Below are 20,012 nucleotides of genomic sequence, written 5' to 3'. Positions count from 1 at the left end.
TTAATGTCTGACAACACTTTGAAAGTAAAATCGATTTGTTTCTGGTTCGTTTAATCTCCAAACACATTTATAATTACGATTTTATTCACCAATTTCGATGTGCCCTAGTAATATTGCTAAGATACCAGGATTTGATATACACTGCTCGACAAATTAAAAGAAGAAAATGTTTTTCATGAATATTTCATTGTGAACAGGGTCGCCGAAGGCGAATGTTTGATATAAAAGGCATCCTGGGATGCAAATGACGATTATCCAATAGAAATCGATCTGCCACTTTACAGAGCCGACAATTATGAAAATTATTCATGCTATAAAAACACGGGTTGAAACAGTTTCACGAGACAGGAATCATTACAAGTAAAACTGACCAAGGTCGCCCTAGGACTGCGTCAACCGGAACCCTACGATGTCCTGTCATAAGCTCTCTATTGGGGTTGTGCGGCCACAGATGAAAACATTTCCAACCGGATTGTGTTAAGAAGGTTCAATTCAAGTGCTCTATTCAAGGAAGCCAGTGGTTTGGATCCCATTAACCCCAAACCATGAGGAATGCGGTACAATTCTTCCAACATCAGAGAAGGGACACTTACGGTTGATAAGCTATTCTCATGTGAGGGGGAATAGTGATCAACGGCCGCACCCTTCTTCATGTTTTTGATAGAGATGGTACTGCAACTGATCAGCCGACCGGGCTACCCGGGTGGGTAAAGTGCCTGCCTGGCAACCCAAAGGTCGCGGGTTCGAATCCCACCTCGGGCTTGGATCAGAGTAAATGCAAAAACTTTGGAAGGTGATTATGGCCACAGAAGCCGATGTGCTAACAACTAACAAAAAAAAAGCAGCAACTGATCAGAGGTAGCGAGAACAGGCTCTCGAACTCATGCACGCCTTTTTAGGGGTGCGGTTGGCCCAGATTTTCTTTTCATGTACGACAACGCCACTGCACACAGAGGTGGTGGAGGAATATCTTGAAACTGAAGATATCCAAAGACTGCCTTGGCCAGCACGATCAGCACACTTAAATTCGATCGAACATGCGTGGGACGCCCTTGGGTGTCGCATTTCATGCCGACAGCCAACTCCTTGGTCACTTGGTTAGCTAAGGTTTACGCTGGTAGAAGAACGGGATTTGTTGTCACTGAATCTTATAAACACCTTTGTATCGAGCATGGCTCACCACTGTCAGGTCTGTTTAGTCATTGGAGGGATCATACGTCACGTCTTACTGATGTCATGTGACCACATTTTCGAGCATCTTGTATTGATTTCTGTAATGTGATCTCTTTGGTAATTCTCATACAACCCCTATAAATGTCCGAAGTCTCTTCATTATTCTATGTTCCACCACCATACCAAATTTTGTCCTGTTTGATTGTAAGCTTCACGAGTTACACTGTGTTCAGTTAATTTTGTCCAGCAGTGTAGTTTACTAAATAATCGACAGACTGCGTGGTTTGAAAGCTTTATAAAACAATGATTGTTTCATTATTTGCATCACGCATGCTCGAAATACCAAAATTAACATAGCGATCAAGTCTACAGCTGGTATTTTAAGTGATTTTCTTACCAGATAATATTACAATTTTTATCGCCCATGAATATGACATTTTGAATTTTTATCCTAAGAACAAGGAGAATTGGTAATGGGTCATTTCCAAAGAGCAGTACAAGCATGCACACCTTCAAATAAATGCAAAAGATAATGTTACCCCCCCCCCCCTCTGACATTATACCATCTCAGACTCGTCTCTTTGTAAAGGCTGCACCGTTGCGTTTCAAAACATCGCTTTATCTACTGACGCCTCACAGCCTTTGTCGCTTCATGTTTAACAAATCTAACCTAAGGAATATAGAAGCGAATTCTACAACTAGATAACCTGTATTTCTACCCATAGATGTTTAATCTTGCCGATCACGAATATCCTCATGGACTTAACCCAGAAATTGGCGATGCTCTTCTGTACTTTGCAGTTTTTTATACCAGTAATAACTGAGAGGAATTTATTGCAAGGGAAAGCGTAGCGTAGTTAAGAAAAACGAAATTTATCCTTTCGTGTAACCCTAAAAGAGTATACAGCTTCTAAATCTGCTCACCTTAACGTTATGCACATCTTCGGTTTGGAATTCTGTGATTATCTTTGAGATCGTCTTAGCTGTACGCGATTAAAGCATTTAAATCCATCTTATTTTGCATAGAAGCGATTGACTTGCTTGGGCTCTATCACGTGCACCGAAGTGCATGATTATGCGAAATTATCTGATATTGTCCTACTTGAGAGGCAACGAAACATAAAATTCAAGGAGAAAATCATGCTGCATAATAAAAAAAATCTAAAATCGATAATTCCATCTTTATTCTACACTTTTTAGAGTTTCCCTGCTTTGCTCCAACCCATTATTATGCTGGGTGTATCTGGTCAGCAGCTGATAGGCTCGTCTTAATGCCAAGAGAACAGCAGAACACCGCATGTGATTATTATGGAAGACTTTATTCTCCAAACTAATCCCAACATTAAGAATTCTTAAATGTTGGGATCAGTTTCTTGAGAAGAGAAATATTGGTTCGTTTGTATTGTTCTGGTGGGACTTAACATGTTCTTTTTAAAATTGTATGCTGTACATTACGAGGTGCAATCCCAAATTAAGCTCTACACTCTTCAATTTACCCAATAATGGTAATTATTGGGTTAAATACCAGGTATTTAACAGAATAATTGCCATTTAACCCGATACTGGCCCAACTTGCGACCTTCATAGAAAATTGATGAAAGAACTGTGGACCAAAACCTAGTATAGATCCAGCTTTAAAGGTTTCCGGGAGTAAAAACTAAGCTATCATCGCCCGAGACGGGCTAACTTATCCCGTTGTGAAAAAGGCCCTTAAAATTCTTCGCGTCATTGAGAGGATTCGAACTCAAGTCTTTTCCATCTAGTGTGGGAGAGGAAGGCGATTGTACTAACTGTGCTATCCACGAGGGCCCATAACACATTGGATTTACAAATTTAGAACAATGGCGTCTGTAAGAGATGTGAAACCTCCATGTCTGATGGGTACGACGCGTACTCCAAAAAACATTGAAAGAATCAAGGCAATGTTTCAACGTAGTTGTATATCGATTTAAAGTCCCATTTGCATAAAATGAAAAGGGTTCGACAATTACTTCGTGATTTGGACACACTTTTTGCCGGCTGTTTCTACAGAATGTAAATGATGATTCAAACTTAATGAATAGTTTAATCATGAGTGATGAGGTCCACTTTCATTTGAATGCGTGTTAATAAACAAAATTTTAGATTCTGGACAGCCGAAAATCCACTTCACCTTCAAGCCAAAAAGTTACGTTTAGTGTGAGGTGTTTTTTGACATAATGATTTCCATACCGCAAGACATTCCATGGACACTTTAAAGGAGCTGTTCTAGATTACATAGTCTAGAACAGTTCCTTGTTTTGGCAATATAAATTGACTACCACAATCACCAGACTTGTCTCTTTACGATTTCTTTTTATAGGGTTTCTTAAAATTTGAAGTCTACGTGAACAATTCACGGACACTTTGTAAAAACCGGCCAGCCATGATTTATAGACCAAATGTACTGACACTTTATGAACTTAAGTTTCCTTCAAGCAATTACAAAACGTTCTAACGATATATAAATTTCCCAGTTGAGTCACTTTATTTCTTATTTCAGGCGATAAAAATGTTCCTACAGAGACTTTCTTATCTTACGTTTGCAGCATCCCGAATTCTTCGTTTCAGAGGTTGTAAAAAGGAAAACTTAAGCTTAGAACGTATTCCTGCACATACTCTTATTTATTTAATTCTTTTATTTGGTATGTGTATATTTAATTACCTTTGTTTGTTCTGGAGTGAATCTAATCTTGTAGTTAAGATTACAGCATGGTCATAGTGCATTAATTATTAATAATGCTGTCAACCGTGAGAAGAGAAGAAGGAATAGTAAAAGAACTTCTGTCGAAATGAATTCTATTAAACATCTACTTGCTGCTTTCGTTCAAAACACCATTACTTCACACACATACACTCCAACATTAAATGTACACTACCTTCCAAAATTTCATGACAGGTTTCTATTTTTAGTTACGAGTACGCCATGCTGTTTTTGATCGTGGATTAGCAGTACTGATTATATTTCTAAACCTCGTATACACACTTTATTTTATGATGAAGGTCTCTCTGTTGAAATTATAAAATATTCCTGGAGAAGTAAAAACGAATATTTTGGAGATCCCGAAAAACTGTGTATATTCACAAAAACAAGTTGGATTAAGCAACTAAGGGTGTGAGGAGTTAGCATACCGTGTCTGCAGTTATGTGTTTTCTTTTGTCGTTTTTCAGTTTGCCGGATGAAAAACCTGAGTTTTTCAACCCTCGTCTGAGATCGACTAACTTAGCGATGTTGTGTAAAAAGACCACAGAAATTTCTCAAGCCATTGATGGTTTCGAACCTAGGCTATTTTCTACCCAGTGTGAGGGGACGCTGATTATATCCACTGTACTACCGCGAGGACTCAACAAACTGGGTATCCTGCAGGGTATGTTGAAGAAATCAAGCACAATATTAAAGAAAAGTTACCACTAGGAACCTTCTACCGTTGAAACTGCACAACTTATTGAACATTGGTCTGTAACCCCACTACAGCTATAGTTTTTGCTGTTGTGAGTTCTACCAACAGGTTCTACCAACTGTATTGCCAATTCATTCCTTCAACGAACACAAGACAGCAAACATAACAACTAGTGCTATATGGTATTTGAATAGCCTATGTGATATTTATGACAAAAAGAAATAATCACTTCCGGATGTCTATTGGTCCATTTTTAGTGAAATTTAGCAAGGCTCAATAAATCGTTTTAAAAGAGCAAAATAATCCTCGAATTTCTATTATTCCGAGTTTAATGAAATCTGGAAAGGCTCAATAAATGTTTCTAAAAGGCCAAACTATAAATTTTCATGAAAATTCATTCACTGCGAGTCGGCTTATTACATCAGGACATAAATCATCTTGTGCAACTACATTTTCAACAAAAATACCAATAGTATTGTACTGGATAAGAACCGTGTGCAGTCATTTACTGTACGTCCAATGTGTTCCAAGCGCAGATATCTGCACACGTGCCACTTGACTGATAATGATGATGTTGTCCGAGATGACAGTCAAACATTTGATGGAAAGCCACCGTGAGAACTTCCATCAGAAAAGGAAGTATGTATTCATGTCTTGGGGCACATCTCACTCTGTTTCCGGTAAAATGAACAAAAATAATATTTATTTATTTACACATCTACAAGACAGCGCGAGTGTCTTCAATAATGTACAGGATGGTTATAGAGTTTCCCACTTTAAAAAATGAATAACTGGAAAACTATTGGTGGTGTTCAAGAACAGTTTTTTGCATTTTAATCAGTATGCTTAGTGTTTTTTTACTAATAAGAATAGTTCTAAATTTGATTACTGGGAAACTATACGATTTATTCACTCCAATAAACAACTGGGTTTTGAGTTCGTTATTAGTATTAGTGAAATACTGAAAACAACAATGGGCCAAGACTGGATTCTGTGGGACTCTGCTAATAATTAAACCCCATCCCTGTATCCAGTATTAGTAATGGAAAATGATGCAAGAAAACAAACTGATAAAACATCAGCCTTCCCCCTCAACAAAAAAAAACAACTTCCCACATCACCTATATTCATCCCATCCAACACGTCTCTAGTTCTTCCTTGAATTTTTCAAACTGCTTATTTCCACAACAGATGGAAGTTTGTTCAAGCAATCAACCACCCGCTGGCTGAAGGCAAACGTCCTCGCATCTATCCTGCAACCATACTTCCTCAATATGAATTTGTGCCCCCTCATATGTGTAATCTGAGCAAGGGGAAGAATGCCATCAGCATTGAGCTTGCTCAAACAAGGCCTTAAACACCTCGAGCTGCATTCTAGTGGTCCGTCGTTTCGTCTGCCTACGACATTATTCTAGTGTCATTTGCATCTGCAGTGATGTTGATTACCAATAACGTGATGCCTTTTGTCCCCCTTGTTGCTTGAGGGCACGAATGGTATTGCGTTATTTAGTCACGAATCAACGGTTTTGTATGTAATCCACTATATCAGGATTGGTCCGATAAACAAATGATATCCAGTAAATGGTGATTGCAATCGAAAACAGCTCACGCTCACTGGAGATCAATGGAGGTTGATAACACATGTGTAGGCCAGCAGAATGGCTACAGTCAATCAAATAACAACAGTGGTAACCAAAGAGGAATTTCAGAATACAACTTTTTATACTTTGTCACAGATGGGTATCGTAGCCGAGAACCGGACCTGGTTTCACTCCTATCAGACAAAGAACAAAATGTACGGTTACATTGGGCTCAGGAACGCCAACACTGGAAAGCAGAGGATTTGGAAACGTTTCCTGGTCTGACGAATCTCACTTGCTCTTGTTTCATGCTGATGGGAGAACTGTAATATGACGAAAACAGTACGAATCCATGGACTCACCCTACCAGGTTTCAACAACGAGGGCTAGTGTAATTGTGTGGAGAGTGCTTTCATAGTGCATATTGGGTGCCTTCATATCAATCCGCAGGTTATCTGGAAATTGTTTCTGAGAAGGTGCATCCCTTCGTGGCTCCATCTGAAAATGGGCTTTTCATACACGATAATTCTTAATATCACAATCTTAATATAATTCTGGGAATAATTCGGCGACTTCCACAATCACTGATTTCAATCCAGTTGAGCATCTGTGAGATATATCGAGCTTTTAGGAGTAGAGATTCTCAACTGTCCAATCTGCAATAATTGTGGGAAACAATTGACCCAACACTGCACGATTTCGACACATTGAATAGTCCATGGCAAGACCAAAATATGTTGCTCTGAGGAATAAAAGGGGATCTGTTCGCTATTAGGAAGGCGTGCCTAGTAAGTGGCCAGTGGAGTATAAGGCCATTCGAGTTATTTTCACATGGCTCAGTCATGTTCTTGGATAAATAAACTGGAAAGGCTGTTGTTGTCATTGGGTTTTAGGAGTATCGGCAGCTAAGGTCATGTTACTTCTGGCATATTGTCTGTAAATTGCGTGTGTTCTGAGATCGATTTTCTGTTTTCTGGACGAAAAAAAAAAACCCGTGTTTCTTGGAGATAAAACCATGCTCCCCTCGCTTGAGATCGAATAACTCAGCCACGTTGTGAAAAAGACCGATAAAAATTCCTCCAATCATCGACTGGACTCGAACTCAGGTCTTTTCCACCGGTGTGGGTAGGACGGCGATCTGTCAACTGTGCTACGAGGGCTTAGAACGGCTCCAAACATAACTCCCAGAAGAGACCCATGACGTAAAAGTTTTCTAAAAACGGTTATGGGTCTCTTTCCAGAACTATATTTGTGTTTTTTCGTGCTTTAATCCTTAAGAGTGACCAAGGCCCGGTAAAGGACATTATGTACTGGTGAATAATAAACGATTTTATCGTGGTGCAAAGAGTGTTGGTAATTTTTATCAGTATTTAGGAATAACTTCACAAGAAGAAAGCGACTCATTAAACGTCTTGATTAAAAACGCAAACTGATGATCGCTTTCTTTGCAGCAGAGTAATCATTTACAAGGAATTTATTCCACCAGGTAACACAGTAAATACAGGAATACTATACACAAGTATTGGATCCCTTTGTTAAAATAATCCACCCAGTAAGGCCTCACTTTTTGAGAAACGGTAACTGGTTCCTGCTGCGCAACAACCAGGCCGCATAGGATACTGAGTGTTAAGGAGTTTTTAGTAAAGCGCAGGATTGTGAAGCTAACCGACCCTCTTATTTCTGATCTGTATTCTCCCGAATTACTTCTTGTTCACTAAAATCAAACCCCCGCTTAAAGGATATTAAAAGAAATGTGTTAAAGTAATTGGTGGCAACCAGCTCAAATGCGATTAAAAATGGTTCCAAATGCTCTGAAAGTGATCTTACAAGTGTGAAGCTTCTTAGGGCGAATATTTTGAACAAACATTAAAAGCCTTTTTCTTTCTAACATCTAGTCTTCTTTATAATGATTCTTCTGGAACTTAATTGTCCAGTTTGAATCAAAGAACCTCTAAGATGTCCTCTCCGACAAAGTCTAGTGATGCAGGAGTGGCCTCAGATGGTAGCTAAAGGGGCTACAGCTTCCCCATGATAGAAATAATTAGGATTTTTTACTGTTACACGATGATCAAAGCTTAATGATTTCCTGGATTATTGCTTTAGCTCCACTTCGCTTTAAAAAAAAAATCCTGAGACCCCCCCAGAGTGGAGGACCTTGAAACATTCGTTGAACCAAAGACCTCTAATATAAATTCTTTTTCTACAGTGACTGACTTCTAGGCGAAGGGGTCTTAGAATCAAGTGTTTCAAAGACCCGCATCTAAGAGTAGTGGCAGCTGAGGTAGAAGGAGAATGAAACTATATCAGTTCCTTTGAGGAAGATTAAATTGTATAGGTGATTCAAAATTTGAGACTCTCTATTAAGAAGTTCTGCAAAGCAGCCGAACTATGTGAAATGAACATAAATTTGGTATCTACGTCTAGTAAACTCTTAAAAGTGGAATTGGAACTTCGACACTGGAAACAATCCTGCTAACTTCTACTATGTGCCAAGAGGGAAGGTCCTTCCCCTCATAGATGGGACTCGAACTGAGGTCGATGTGGGGGAGGACGGTGATCCTGCCAACTGGGCTACCCACGAGGGCATATGCGAGTAATTCAAGAATAACTTTACTAATTATGATCCTGAAAGAAGAATTAACTTTATTGGCAAGAACCCTGCTAAATATTTGGCGAAAATTTATAATGCATTACTCAATCAAGTGCTAATTATAACCTATACAATTTAACCTTCCTTACAAAGGAACTGATATAGTTCGATCCTCCTTTTACCTCAACTGCCATTACTCCTAGATGTGGATTTTTGAAACACTTGATTTTGAGACCTCTTCGCTTAGAAGTCAGTCACTGTAGAAAAAGAATTTATGGTAACTAAATATCATAGTTGATATTTAGTGCTAGGCTTCAAAAACAATGAGAAATTTGCTTTTTTAACTTTCGTAAAGTGCCAAAAATCGGTAACTAAAAGAGGTCATTGGAATTATTTATTCAGAATAACCGCGTTGGTTTTTGGAAGTACCAAATGAAATTGGAGAAGAAAAATGAATATATTTTCTGAACCTTCTTTTTGTAATTTATTCAACTTCGATTTTTGCCTTGATTAATGTTCATAACGTGCAAGACTGATAGTTTTTTCATGGTCGTATTGTATTACCGTAAAAAACATTTCTGAAATGCAAGCGTTTTGTCCTTTTTGATTGATGGTCCGTCCAGCGTGGTGCTAAAGTCGATGTTCGCATCTGATTGGTAGAAGGAATAAATTAGTTAACACCGCCATCATGTCCGCACGTGTTCATAGAGAACGGAGTGAAGAATCACGTGATGAGATCATTGGAAAAAAACTACCACCCCCGCTGCCTTTTAAACACTCAGAATCGAAAGATAGCTAAGAAAGTCAACTGAAAAACGAATCCAGTTATTCACACTGGCAGAATACCGATAATTGGTGAGTTTTAATTAAACTACTTATTTTGTATATAAAAAAAGAAAGAGGGGAAAGAAAAGATTGACGTTGTAAGAATTTTCCTATGCTTTTTTAACCAGTAGTTGATATTTAGTTCTAGGAAACTGCTTTAAGAAGGAATAATAAACGAAGCACACTTATTTTAAATTAGGCTTCAAGGAAACTCAAGTAATATGACTTTGGCCTGTGTTTTCTGTATGCGTGTGTTTCAGGAGGCAAATATTGAGGAGAAATCTTATACCTTTAGATAGGACGGACTGTTGGAGAGACTGTTGTTAAATTTCTTCCTTCCTTTATCATAGGATTCTAATTCGAACCTTCTAAGTGTCATTATCCACAGACTTCAACTATTTGAACAAAATCCCTCACAGGCTACAAATTACGTTAACTCGTATAAGGATCCTTCAAATGAAAGAGACTTTTGGAACAAGCAGTTCAAAGATCCGTTTCATTAAAAGTAAATATACACGATGTGGAGCCATCAGCCCCATGTCACCAGGCGAGACATACCCTCGAAATGAAGTTCCGCTGGCTGTTAGTGAAGCCAATGTGTGACAGACTCTTTCCCCTCCTCATCCAAGCGAAAAGATCTTGGATTAACTACAGCTAATCCTGGCCGTAATCACTTGAAGTAACACTGACTTATTTTTCGGGAGTAAACGAATCTACTTCTCAATTGCTGGCAATGCTTTTGGAGACATTTATAGCAGTGGTGGAACAAAGTTATGAAGAAAGGAAGATCGCTGTTTTGGAACCATCATATGAAATTATGCTATATTTATAGATAATATTATTGGTTGAACGCCTTTATCTCACAACAGTGGTGGAACAAAGACTATATAAATCGGCCTCTTAAATCCCGATTTGTTTACATAAGTTACCAGATCGAATTTAGAACACAACATAACTTCACAAGATAATACAAAAGGAAAATTACTCACTCATGAGTGCTTTCGGAATATGCCGCGGAATATGAACACATATTCTCAAAACTCATATTTATGTCAAAGAGCACGCGGTTCCTATTTGTACGAAATTCAGTTCAGCTTATACCTAAGAATTTCCGCAAACAGAAGAAGCCCAGTTATACTCATTTTCAAGAAAACTGCTTGTAATACACTAAAAAAGCTAAGAACTCTCAATAAAAATAGATTCTGGATTATTTAAACAATTCGAACAAATGGTTGAATGCTGTCATTCAGTCTCTCCCTCAACCTAAATCCAGAGAAATTATCTCACGGAGGCATAACCTATTCGTGGTCCGCTTAACTATAGAAGAATCAACCTTTATAAATCTTTCAGTTATTTGGGACTTAGGAGTTATGTGGACTCCCAGCCTTTGCTCCACAAGCATATTGACCGAGTTGTCAAAAATCAGCACGTTTCAGGTTAAAGGCAACTTACGTCCATTGTCCATTCTTGTTAGAAATTTTATGAACATCGCTATCATTACAAAGATCTTAAAGGCGTCAAAAGTTGGGAGTCAGGCACCTACTAAGGTGAAATAAACCGTCACCTCTCACTACTGGTTTCTAAATTTGACCATTTGGAAATACTGTCTCTCTCAGGAGTACACCACAACTCGAATTACCCAGGTGTTAGACCTTGATATACTCCCTGGAGTCATAAAAGAGGCAAGGAATAATCTTTGAAGATAAAAATTTCATATTTTTATCTTCAAATCTCTGAATCCAACATATTTGGAATATCTGCCCGTGGAGAACCTCCCAAAGTCGTATAAGATCTAAATCTGCAATTAATAACTGTCATCCAATTGTTAGAGTGTTAATTACACAAACTTATGACGTACAGCGATACCACCATAAGATCCAGTGAAGAATTCTGTAGATTCACCCGACTGATCATCATCATCCTACCTGATCGATCCACAGGTCTCTTGGATGCTTAGTTATCAACTTCCTCCATCCTATTTCCCACTGGAATGAGGTTAATTTTTCCAGATAGGACACTTTTAATCCCGATGGATCTCTTTCATAAAATTTAATGTTAATCTTATTATTCTAATATTGCATTATTCATTGCTTGTGTTTTTATGTATTGCCCATCTTTTAGAAATCAGTCAACTGTTAGACCCTGACGTATGTTTTTTCCTTGATCGGTGTTATTTATGGAAATCGTTAAAATATTTATTTATTTATCATGCCTTTCTGAAGCATACTTTTTTCAATGATTAATGTTTCATTTTAGTAAATATTTATATTCATTTATTTCTATTTGTCACAGAAATGGACGGAGAACTAGCCAATTTCACTGCAACTGGTGAGGAAGTTGTGGACAGGCGCCAACTCTATCTAATAATCATTGGGGCCATCACCATTTCCATCACAGCGGTTACTTCCATCATTGGTAACTTTGCCGTGGTTGCAGCGGTCTATATGGACGAAGCCCTGCGTGTTCAAACCGGTAACATTCTCATCAGCAACTTAGCCGTTCTGGACATGTTCACCGGCCTCTTCGTTATGGTCCCTTGTATTCTGGGGATCGTTTTCGACAGGTGGATACTGGGAAAACATCTCTGTGACCTTCATTGTTGTTTCAACTACTTGTGCGCTGGCGGGTCTTCGGTGAATCTGGCCCTGATCAGTGTAGACCGGGCTATTGCAGTGCTCTTTCCGCTTCATTATCCCCAGAAGATGACTGCAAATAAGGTCTATCTCATGAGCGCCTACGTATGGGTGCATGGTCTGACGACTGGAGGTGTTCCCATGATCATGAACTGGGTCAGTTACGACTACTGGGAGGCCATGTGCACGGTGAAGTGGGATCAGTCGGAAGATATCCAGAAATTTATCACGTGGTGCATGTTTTCTTGCTTCGTAGCCCCCTTGGGTATTGTGATCCTCTGCAATTTTGCAATTATTTTGTCTGCTAGCAAGATGAAGCAAAATGTCATCGTTCCAGGCGCTGGAGGTGGTGCTGCTCAGAGTATCAGCGATGCTTCTCGCAAGGCCAAGGAAGCTGCCACCAAGACGGTAAAGAGTATGGCTGTTGTAATCATCACCTACTTCATCTGCTTCACACCTTACAGTATTGCAAAGCAGAGTAAAGCTATTGTAGGAACTGATAACTTTCCCGATTGGCCAGACTTCATGGCAACCATTATAATGTTCTTCTCTTCGGCTACCAATCCCTTCATCTACGGTATTCTACGGAAGGATTTCAGAAGTGCCTTCAAGAAGCTGCCCAGGCAGCTCAAGAATGCTTTGCGAGATACGTGTGGGTGTTAACAGAAGACTAATGTTTGGTTTCAATAATTTTAGTGGTTTTGTAGCGAAGAGAATAGCGTTAGATCCACGATACCCTGTAAACATTTTTATTTGCAAAAAAAAAGTCTTTGGACTTGATTCATCTACACACCAAAAGCAGAAATAAATGAACGAACTGCGCATGATATCCCGACATGATAATAAACATTTCTAAAATTTATATTCTAAGCCTATTTGCAATTTAATTTTACATAAATCTACAGTTGTTCAATCCATAATGTCCTATTTCTTTCTTATTGTAGGTTTGTAATCAAATAAATACAAGTAGATGGTTATTAAAAAGCCTTGTTGTGAACTAACAATTACTCAAGATTCAGATATACCATAACGAATGCGTTGTGGTGAACGTCACTCTGATATATGTATTAAAAAGCATTCTTCAGAGTACATAGGCTTTATTTGGTAGCATAAGTAAATGTAGGCCTTATTCCATTATAATTTACCATGGCTGTAAGGTCCTATATTTAAGATCAAAAAGCTCCCGGTTAAAAACAACCAATTGTGCCCCAGGCGAGGATCGAACTCGCGACCTTCAGATTATGAGACTGACGCGCTGCCTACTGCGCTACCGAGGCGGTTGGTAAAGTGGTAATAATAATTAATAATAGTTAAATTTCCAATGATTTTGGAAAGTCACCAACGTTAGGTGAACAGTGTCCATGCTATTCAACCATCAAGAACTGGGTTGCAAATTTCAAAGCGGATTTGTTGACACTGGATGTAAAGAGGACAGGAAGACCACTTTTTGCGACAGTGCTTGAAAATGTTACTGCCATTTACACCATGATACTCTTTGATAGACGAATTTCTGCTAAAAGGACAGCTGAAATTCTGGGTATGTCTAAGGAATGTGTTAGATATGTTATTCAACGTGTTGGACATACAGAAGCTTTCTGTCAAATGGGTCCCCAAATGACTGAATACAAATCAAAAGAGACTACGTGTCTTGAATTAAACTGCCATTTTTACCATTTTGAGCAAGGTGCCCAATGATTTTTAGGTGCAAATTGTAGCAATAGATGAAACATGGTTGTTTCGTTATGGTCTAGAACAATGTAGGGTCGAAAGAGTGAAGGTACAGTGTCCCCTATGTCCAAAGAAGTTCTCCATCTGTTCTTCGGTCCTGGCACTTGTCAGTGGGGTCCCTTAAAAAAAAAAAAAGAAAAGAAAAAAATAAATAAATCATGTCCCCAAAGGGACTAGCATAAATAATAATTAATTTAAAAATTAAATATATAAAATAATACTAATTAAATCAAGTTTCGAAAAAATAATAAAAATAATTAATAATGATAATAATAATTATTATTAAAAAATGATTGAATTTAAGATAATTGGATTATCTTGGTTCTTTCTGTTATGGGAGAACATCAGAACCCTCTTGTTTAAATATTTATACAGTAATTACACTGAGTGGACAGAAATCATGGGATACCTACCTAGTAACGGGTAGGCCCACCTTTCTCCCGGATAAGGGCAGTCACACGACGAGGCATTGAGTCCATTAGTTCACGAAAGTGTCCCACAGGTATTTCTATCCATGCTTGCTGCACCGCTGTCCATAGTTCCGGCGCATTCCTGGGTGGAAGATCCAAAGCCCGAACGGGCCTTTCCACAGCATCTCAAAGCTCAACAGGATTCATGTCGGGTGAACGGGGAAGCCATTCCATGGGGTTAAAATCTGCGAAATGCTCTTCGAACCATGTCCTAGACACCACGGCTCTGTGGAAGACATATCGTCCTGATGGAAAAGTCTATTGCCCTGTGGGCGCACGATGACCATGAAAGATGGAGATAGTCTGCAAGGATGGATACATAACGGACCGTTCAGAGATGAGTCTTGAGGTACCAGAGGTCCCAACGTGTGCCAGTTGAACACGCCTAAAACCATTACCGACCATCCACCTGCCTGAACAGTTCCTTGTTGACATGACGGGTGAATAGTTTCTTGCGGTTTCCGCCAGATACGCACTCTCCCGTCCGCTCGAAATAACTGGAAACGGGACTCATTGGACCAGGACACCCGTTTCCAATCATCACCCCGGGGGCTCACATCTGGTGAGTATGGGCTTGGCAAACCCAGGGTCCTGAGCTGGATATCATCATTCTTCTCTTTCTTGGTGATGCCTTTCTACTTCTCTCTCTCTCTCTCTCTCTCTCTCTCTCTCTCTCTCTCTCTCTCTCACACACACACACACACACACACACGAGTAACTCAGGAATTTATTTTTTTTTGGCTGGTGCAGCATAAGCCTCAGGCTTCCTTGTACCATGTGGCTAATAATAATAATAATAAAAGGTCCAGTGTCGATGTTGTTTTGCCCAGTTAAGGCGTAGAGTCCTGCGTTGCGGTGTTAGCAATGGGACTGTGGTGGGTCGACGGCTCCTATAACGTATTGCGGCTAATGATCGCCTGATGGTCTTGGTGGAGAAGTTTATGGCACCTCCCTCGTTGAAGTCGTCAGTGATTTGTGCCACTGTCGCTCTCCGATTGGCTGAGACAGTGCGAGACAGACGTCGATGGCCACGTTCATCCACCACCTTTTTCCGCCCACAGCGCTATCCACGATGAGATGTTCCGGAAATGGCGTATTCCAAATACACTCTTGATACTGTCGAACAAGGACAGTGCAATTTGTGTACCACCTACGCGATAGAGTGACCCATGCGTCGGGCACCCACTATCACCCCTCTTTCAAATTCGGTTAACTCACCACGTTTATCCATACTGACATCGATTTACAATGCACCTATATACCTGCCAAGCGGTGGGTTCGTCCACTAGTGATAGGGGTGACAGTGTCGCATTGACCAGGAACTAGGTATCCAATGAATTCTGACCTTTCAGTGTATTATACGCTGCATGAAACTGTCGATTTGTATCAGACAAGTTTACTAAGAATTTGGATTTAGTCTACATAATTATATGAATTGCTAAAGATGGATTTTTACGGCCTATCAGCATCTTAGGCCGTATTGTGTTATTTATGCACGAGTGGGCCGAGCTTTGTGGTCCAATTTGCATTTTGTGCGAGCTGTGAAGGATCCGGTATAACTTAAGAAGGAGGGTGAAGCGTATTCCCTCCTCCTGTGAACGGCGAGTACAACCCGATTGAAGAGGACTTTAAAAATTTGAACTCAGATCTTCAACTAGCGAAGAGTGGTAAAATCATTGTATTGTCAAGTCTCGCAGTATATCACTATAATCGTGTATTGTACTTGATAGTGGAAGATAGTTGCCGGGCACAGGATATTCGCCATTAATTCCAATGGCGCACTGATATGTGACGCAGGGTAAAAACTTTCTGGACTAATTTCTCTATCGGCGCATAATTATTAATAAAAATTAATACAAATGAGTTCATTCATCAAAATATTTTTGCAGAATGAACAAAAGGAGAATGTTTCAGAGATTGCTTCGAGTTGATAACAAAAAATGGCTTTAAGGGGAAATGTGATATCCGACTTGTTTTCCAATTGATTGATTATTTGCTTGTCTGACATGTGCTCCAGATTTCGAAGGGAAAATTACAGCCGCCATGGAACCCGACCTACTAGCAATTTTCTCACGGATGGAGAAGAAAATTACAGCAATTTTCTGTAGCAATGATCATCCATTATCAACCGCAAGAAAAACTGCATTGCCAAGTCAAGAGCTCCTGTGATGGCCTTTATAAATTGGCTCGACATCTTTATAAATTCCCTGGACTTTCAGTGATCTTATAGAATCATGCGCAAAGATGCCTCTCTTTTTATCAAATGGGTCCTGCCGATTTCTAATAAAACAGATGGATTGTCAAAGGAAAGATCTTTTATTTAATAAATACTTTGGAACTGTGAATAATAAAAACAAGAAAATAAGAATAATGTTCAAAATTGACTATTAAAAATGTAATTACTGTTGGTTGAAAGATTGGAGTGTGAATCTTTTTGCGTCATTCTATTTCAGGTTAACACTGTATTAATGGTTGTCTATTCCTTCTGTGGGTTTCACTAAATGCTGTTGGAAACAAACTTTTACTAAGAATAATCCATCTTATGTACAGCAAGCTGCTAGTTTATAGGTTCCTGGTTTACAAGGTGGATTATTTTTATTGAGGTGTTAACATTTCTGTTGAAGATAAGAGAATCTCCTGACAGTGGGAATAAGAACAAAGAGAAAAATATAAATCTTTTAGTGCTGTGCCTTTCACTATAAGATTTATGTTGCTTGTGGAGATTTATAGTCCTTTGTATAAGCAGAATTTTTCCTTTGAATGCTTTTTGATGTTAAATTCCATCTGTTGTCAGTGGCTGGCTCGCCGATTTAAATATGATGCTAGCGGAAAATTGTTTTCCAGCGAGTTTGAGAAAAGGAGAATACGGAACTCATCATTTATCAGCACAAATGGGACATCTAAGGGGGCGTGGTGAGACACGAGAAACATAATGGAGATGTCAAGCTATCGCGCATGACACTTCCCATAAATTATTCAGTGTTTACAGTTGACGTCAGCAAGAGTTTAGTCAAAAGATTATGACATAAGAAAACATCCACAAAAAGCGGTAGTGGATAATCTGTCGTCAGCTTTTCAGTAGTCTATGCATAGCTGGCTTCATGAAACCGTGAAGATCTAGTACACTTTTGGTTCTTCTACCACTGGACGTTTATCCTAAAGTTCAATCAGAAGTGAGTAATCTTTGCTGATAATTAAGTAGCTGCTTGAGGCGTCACCTAAACTGCTATCCCTTGTAGTTTAAGAGACGCGTCAGATGAAATCTGAAGATTTCTGTTATATAGTTTCGTCTTCTAGCGTGTGATTAATTAAAAGAGGATAATGAGCAGGATCATCTATGATCAATTAAGAGCTTATTTAATTCAACTCCCTCTCTGGGTATATCCCATTTAATTAATCAATCCACTTCCTTCGGTAGAGCAGATTTTCTACAGAGATGAAAAAACTCCATTCTATTTATGGAAATGATTTGAAATACTCGTATTATTTCTTGATTTGGTTATAGGCTTATCCCCACATTTCTTCAGAGCCATGGTTCAAAATCTGACATTGAGTTTGACGTTGGCACGTTTCTCATAAACGTAACAGAAATCGAAAATTCGGTGGACGTATCTTTGTTCATCCATCTGATAATGTTTGTGGTTGTACTGGAGTTTGGTTTAAATCCGGTAATATCGTGGTCAGAAGACAAAAACAATCCAAACTTCGATAAATAGGCCAGCAACAAATATAATTGGCTAAAACGAATTATAACAGAGTTTATAATAGATCGGAGTGTCATACACTGGTGTGCAAAACTTGAGGACGAACACTATTTCTAAAGGTTACAACCACAAAATCAAACGAAACAACCTGTGGCGATTTGCATATCTGTGGCCGTTCAGTAGAAAGCTGGTGTACATTCAAAATTTTGAATCGAGATGAGAGGGCTCACATAAACAGATAAAAGCAACAGTTCAGCAGTTATGTGCAAATTATCGAATGGCACAATAGTTACAGACGTTCGATTGGTTGATAGCCTCGTCTCACGCGCGTGGTCGGCCTGCAGAACGACAGGTACAGCAGTTCAAAGGACCAGTGGTGGTCGTCCACGAAAAACAATGCCAAATGATGACCGCTATATACTCCTACAGGCCAAGAGGGACCGACACCGGACAGCGCGATCCATTGCAAACCAGCTGCACAGGACGCAGGATACCGCGGTTTACTATGACTAGGCGATTCCACAAAGGTGGACTGTTTGCCCGACGGCCAGTACGCTGTGTCCCTTTAACACCTGCCCATCGTTTACATCGTTTACATTGGTGCATCGAACACAAGGACTGGACAGCAGCGCAATGGGGTAAGGTGCTCTTTACTGATGAGAGTAGATTCAGTCTCAGCAGTGATTCTGGACGTCAGCTAATCTGGCGAGAGGTTGGTACACGGTATCACCCCGCAAACATCACTGAAAGGGATCGATTTGGCGGTCGAGGTGATCTCGTCTGGGGAGGCGTTTTCTTGGATGGACGTACACAACTCCAGATACTGGAAGTCGGTACTGTAACCGGTGCACACTACTGTACTGAGGTAATCCTTCCCCATGTGCGTCTGTTCCGAGGTGCCATTGGTCCCGAGTTCGTGTTTATGGAAGATAACGCCACACCCATCGCACTGCAGTTGTTGATATGCTTTTGGAAAGTGAGGACATTGTTAGTATGGATTGGCCTGCCCGTTCTCCCCCCCCTCGATCTAAATCCCATCGAACACATATGGGACGCTCTGGGAAGACGCCTAGCGGCACGTCCACACCCACCAGAAAATCTTCATCAGCTGTAGATGGCGCTGACAGAGGAATGGACGATGTTCCCGCAAGAACTTATCAACGACATTGTTCTAAGTATGGACAGGCGGTGAAAAGCCTGCATCGACATTAGGGGTGGCCATATCTCCTACTGAGGACCACCTCTCCCCTTTGTTCCATCTTTGGCAGTGATGCATCTGTATCATGGCAGCATTTATTCAAAAATGTCAACATAGCAGACATTTTTGAATAAAGTCCCTCTGTACCGTTTTGTTTCCGTTGTTCTGTCGGTGTTATTTCCTTCGTCCTTTCTGTACCTCACGAGGTTCCTTTGGTATGCGTTTCCCCTATCCAGGCCACTCCTATGAGAAGCTATAGGGGAAAACCTGACTGGTCCTGAAATTTTACACAACAGTGTATAATACGTCAAATTTTTTTAAATAGGCTATTTCACATTAAATTATTTTTGTTCAGATTAATGAATCTTTGGTGGTTTCTACAGTGAACTTTAACTCTCAATGCTCCTTTTTAATTTTCGTTTTTGTACTTTGACTTGCAGTGGACCTTGAGAGACTACCGCACATCAGGTGAAGACTGAATCATTGAGTTTATCTACTTGCCCTTCTGCAACGTGGTCGTCCGCGCAGAAAGCACACTGGTTATAATCACTGTCTTCCCACATCGGGTGCAAAAGGCCCAGATTCGAATTGCGTCAAGGATCTCAGGAACTTTAGGGTTTTTTTTCATTCCTTGGCAGAGTTAGCCGGTCTCAGGCGTGGACAGCAAGGCTTTTCCCCACGGAAACTCAGTG

General features: G+C 39.8%; 1 protein-coding gene and 1 non-coding gene across 2 annotated transcripts; one reads left to right on the top strand and one right to left on the bottom strand.

The window, feature by feature from the left end:
- Positions 1 to 11,881: 11,881 nt before the first annotated feature.
- Positions 11,882 to 12,883, top strand: LOC150088610 (G protein-coupled receptor 161B-like). Its single transcript, XM_090370265.1, has one exon. The coding sequence runs from the start codon at positions 11,882 to 11,884 to the stop codon at positions 12,881 to 12,883; it is 1,002 nt and encodes a 333-aa protein (XP_090226391.1).
- Positions 12,884 to 13,424: 541 nt separating this feature from the next.
- On the bottom strand, positions 13,425 to 13,497 carry TRNAM-CAU (transfer RNA methionine (anticodon CAU)). Its single transcript has one exon. It is a non-coding gene; the product is annotated as a tRNA-Met (tRNA).
- Between the last annotated feature and the right edge of the window lie 6,515 nt (positions 13,498 to 20,012).

Source organism: Mastigoproctus giganteus, chromosome 3 (genome assembly GCF_048544385.1).
Source record: "Mastigoproctus giganteus isolate SK-2022 chromosome 3, ASM4854438v1, whole genome shotgun sequence".
Classification (NCBI taxonomy): domain Eukaryota; kingdom Metazoa; phylum Arthropoda; class Arachnida; order Uropygi; family Thelyphonidae; genus Mastigoproctus; species Mastigoproctus giganteus.
Note: the sequence above shows the minus strand (reverse complement) of the source record. Positions and strands in the feature narration are given on the sequence as shown.

Coding starts and splice junctions, on each gene's coding strand:
- LOC150088610 (XM_090370265.1), top strand. CDS start 11,882: ATGGACGGAGAACTAGCCAATTTCACTGCAACTGGTGAGGAAGTTGTG.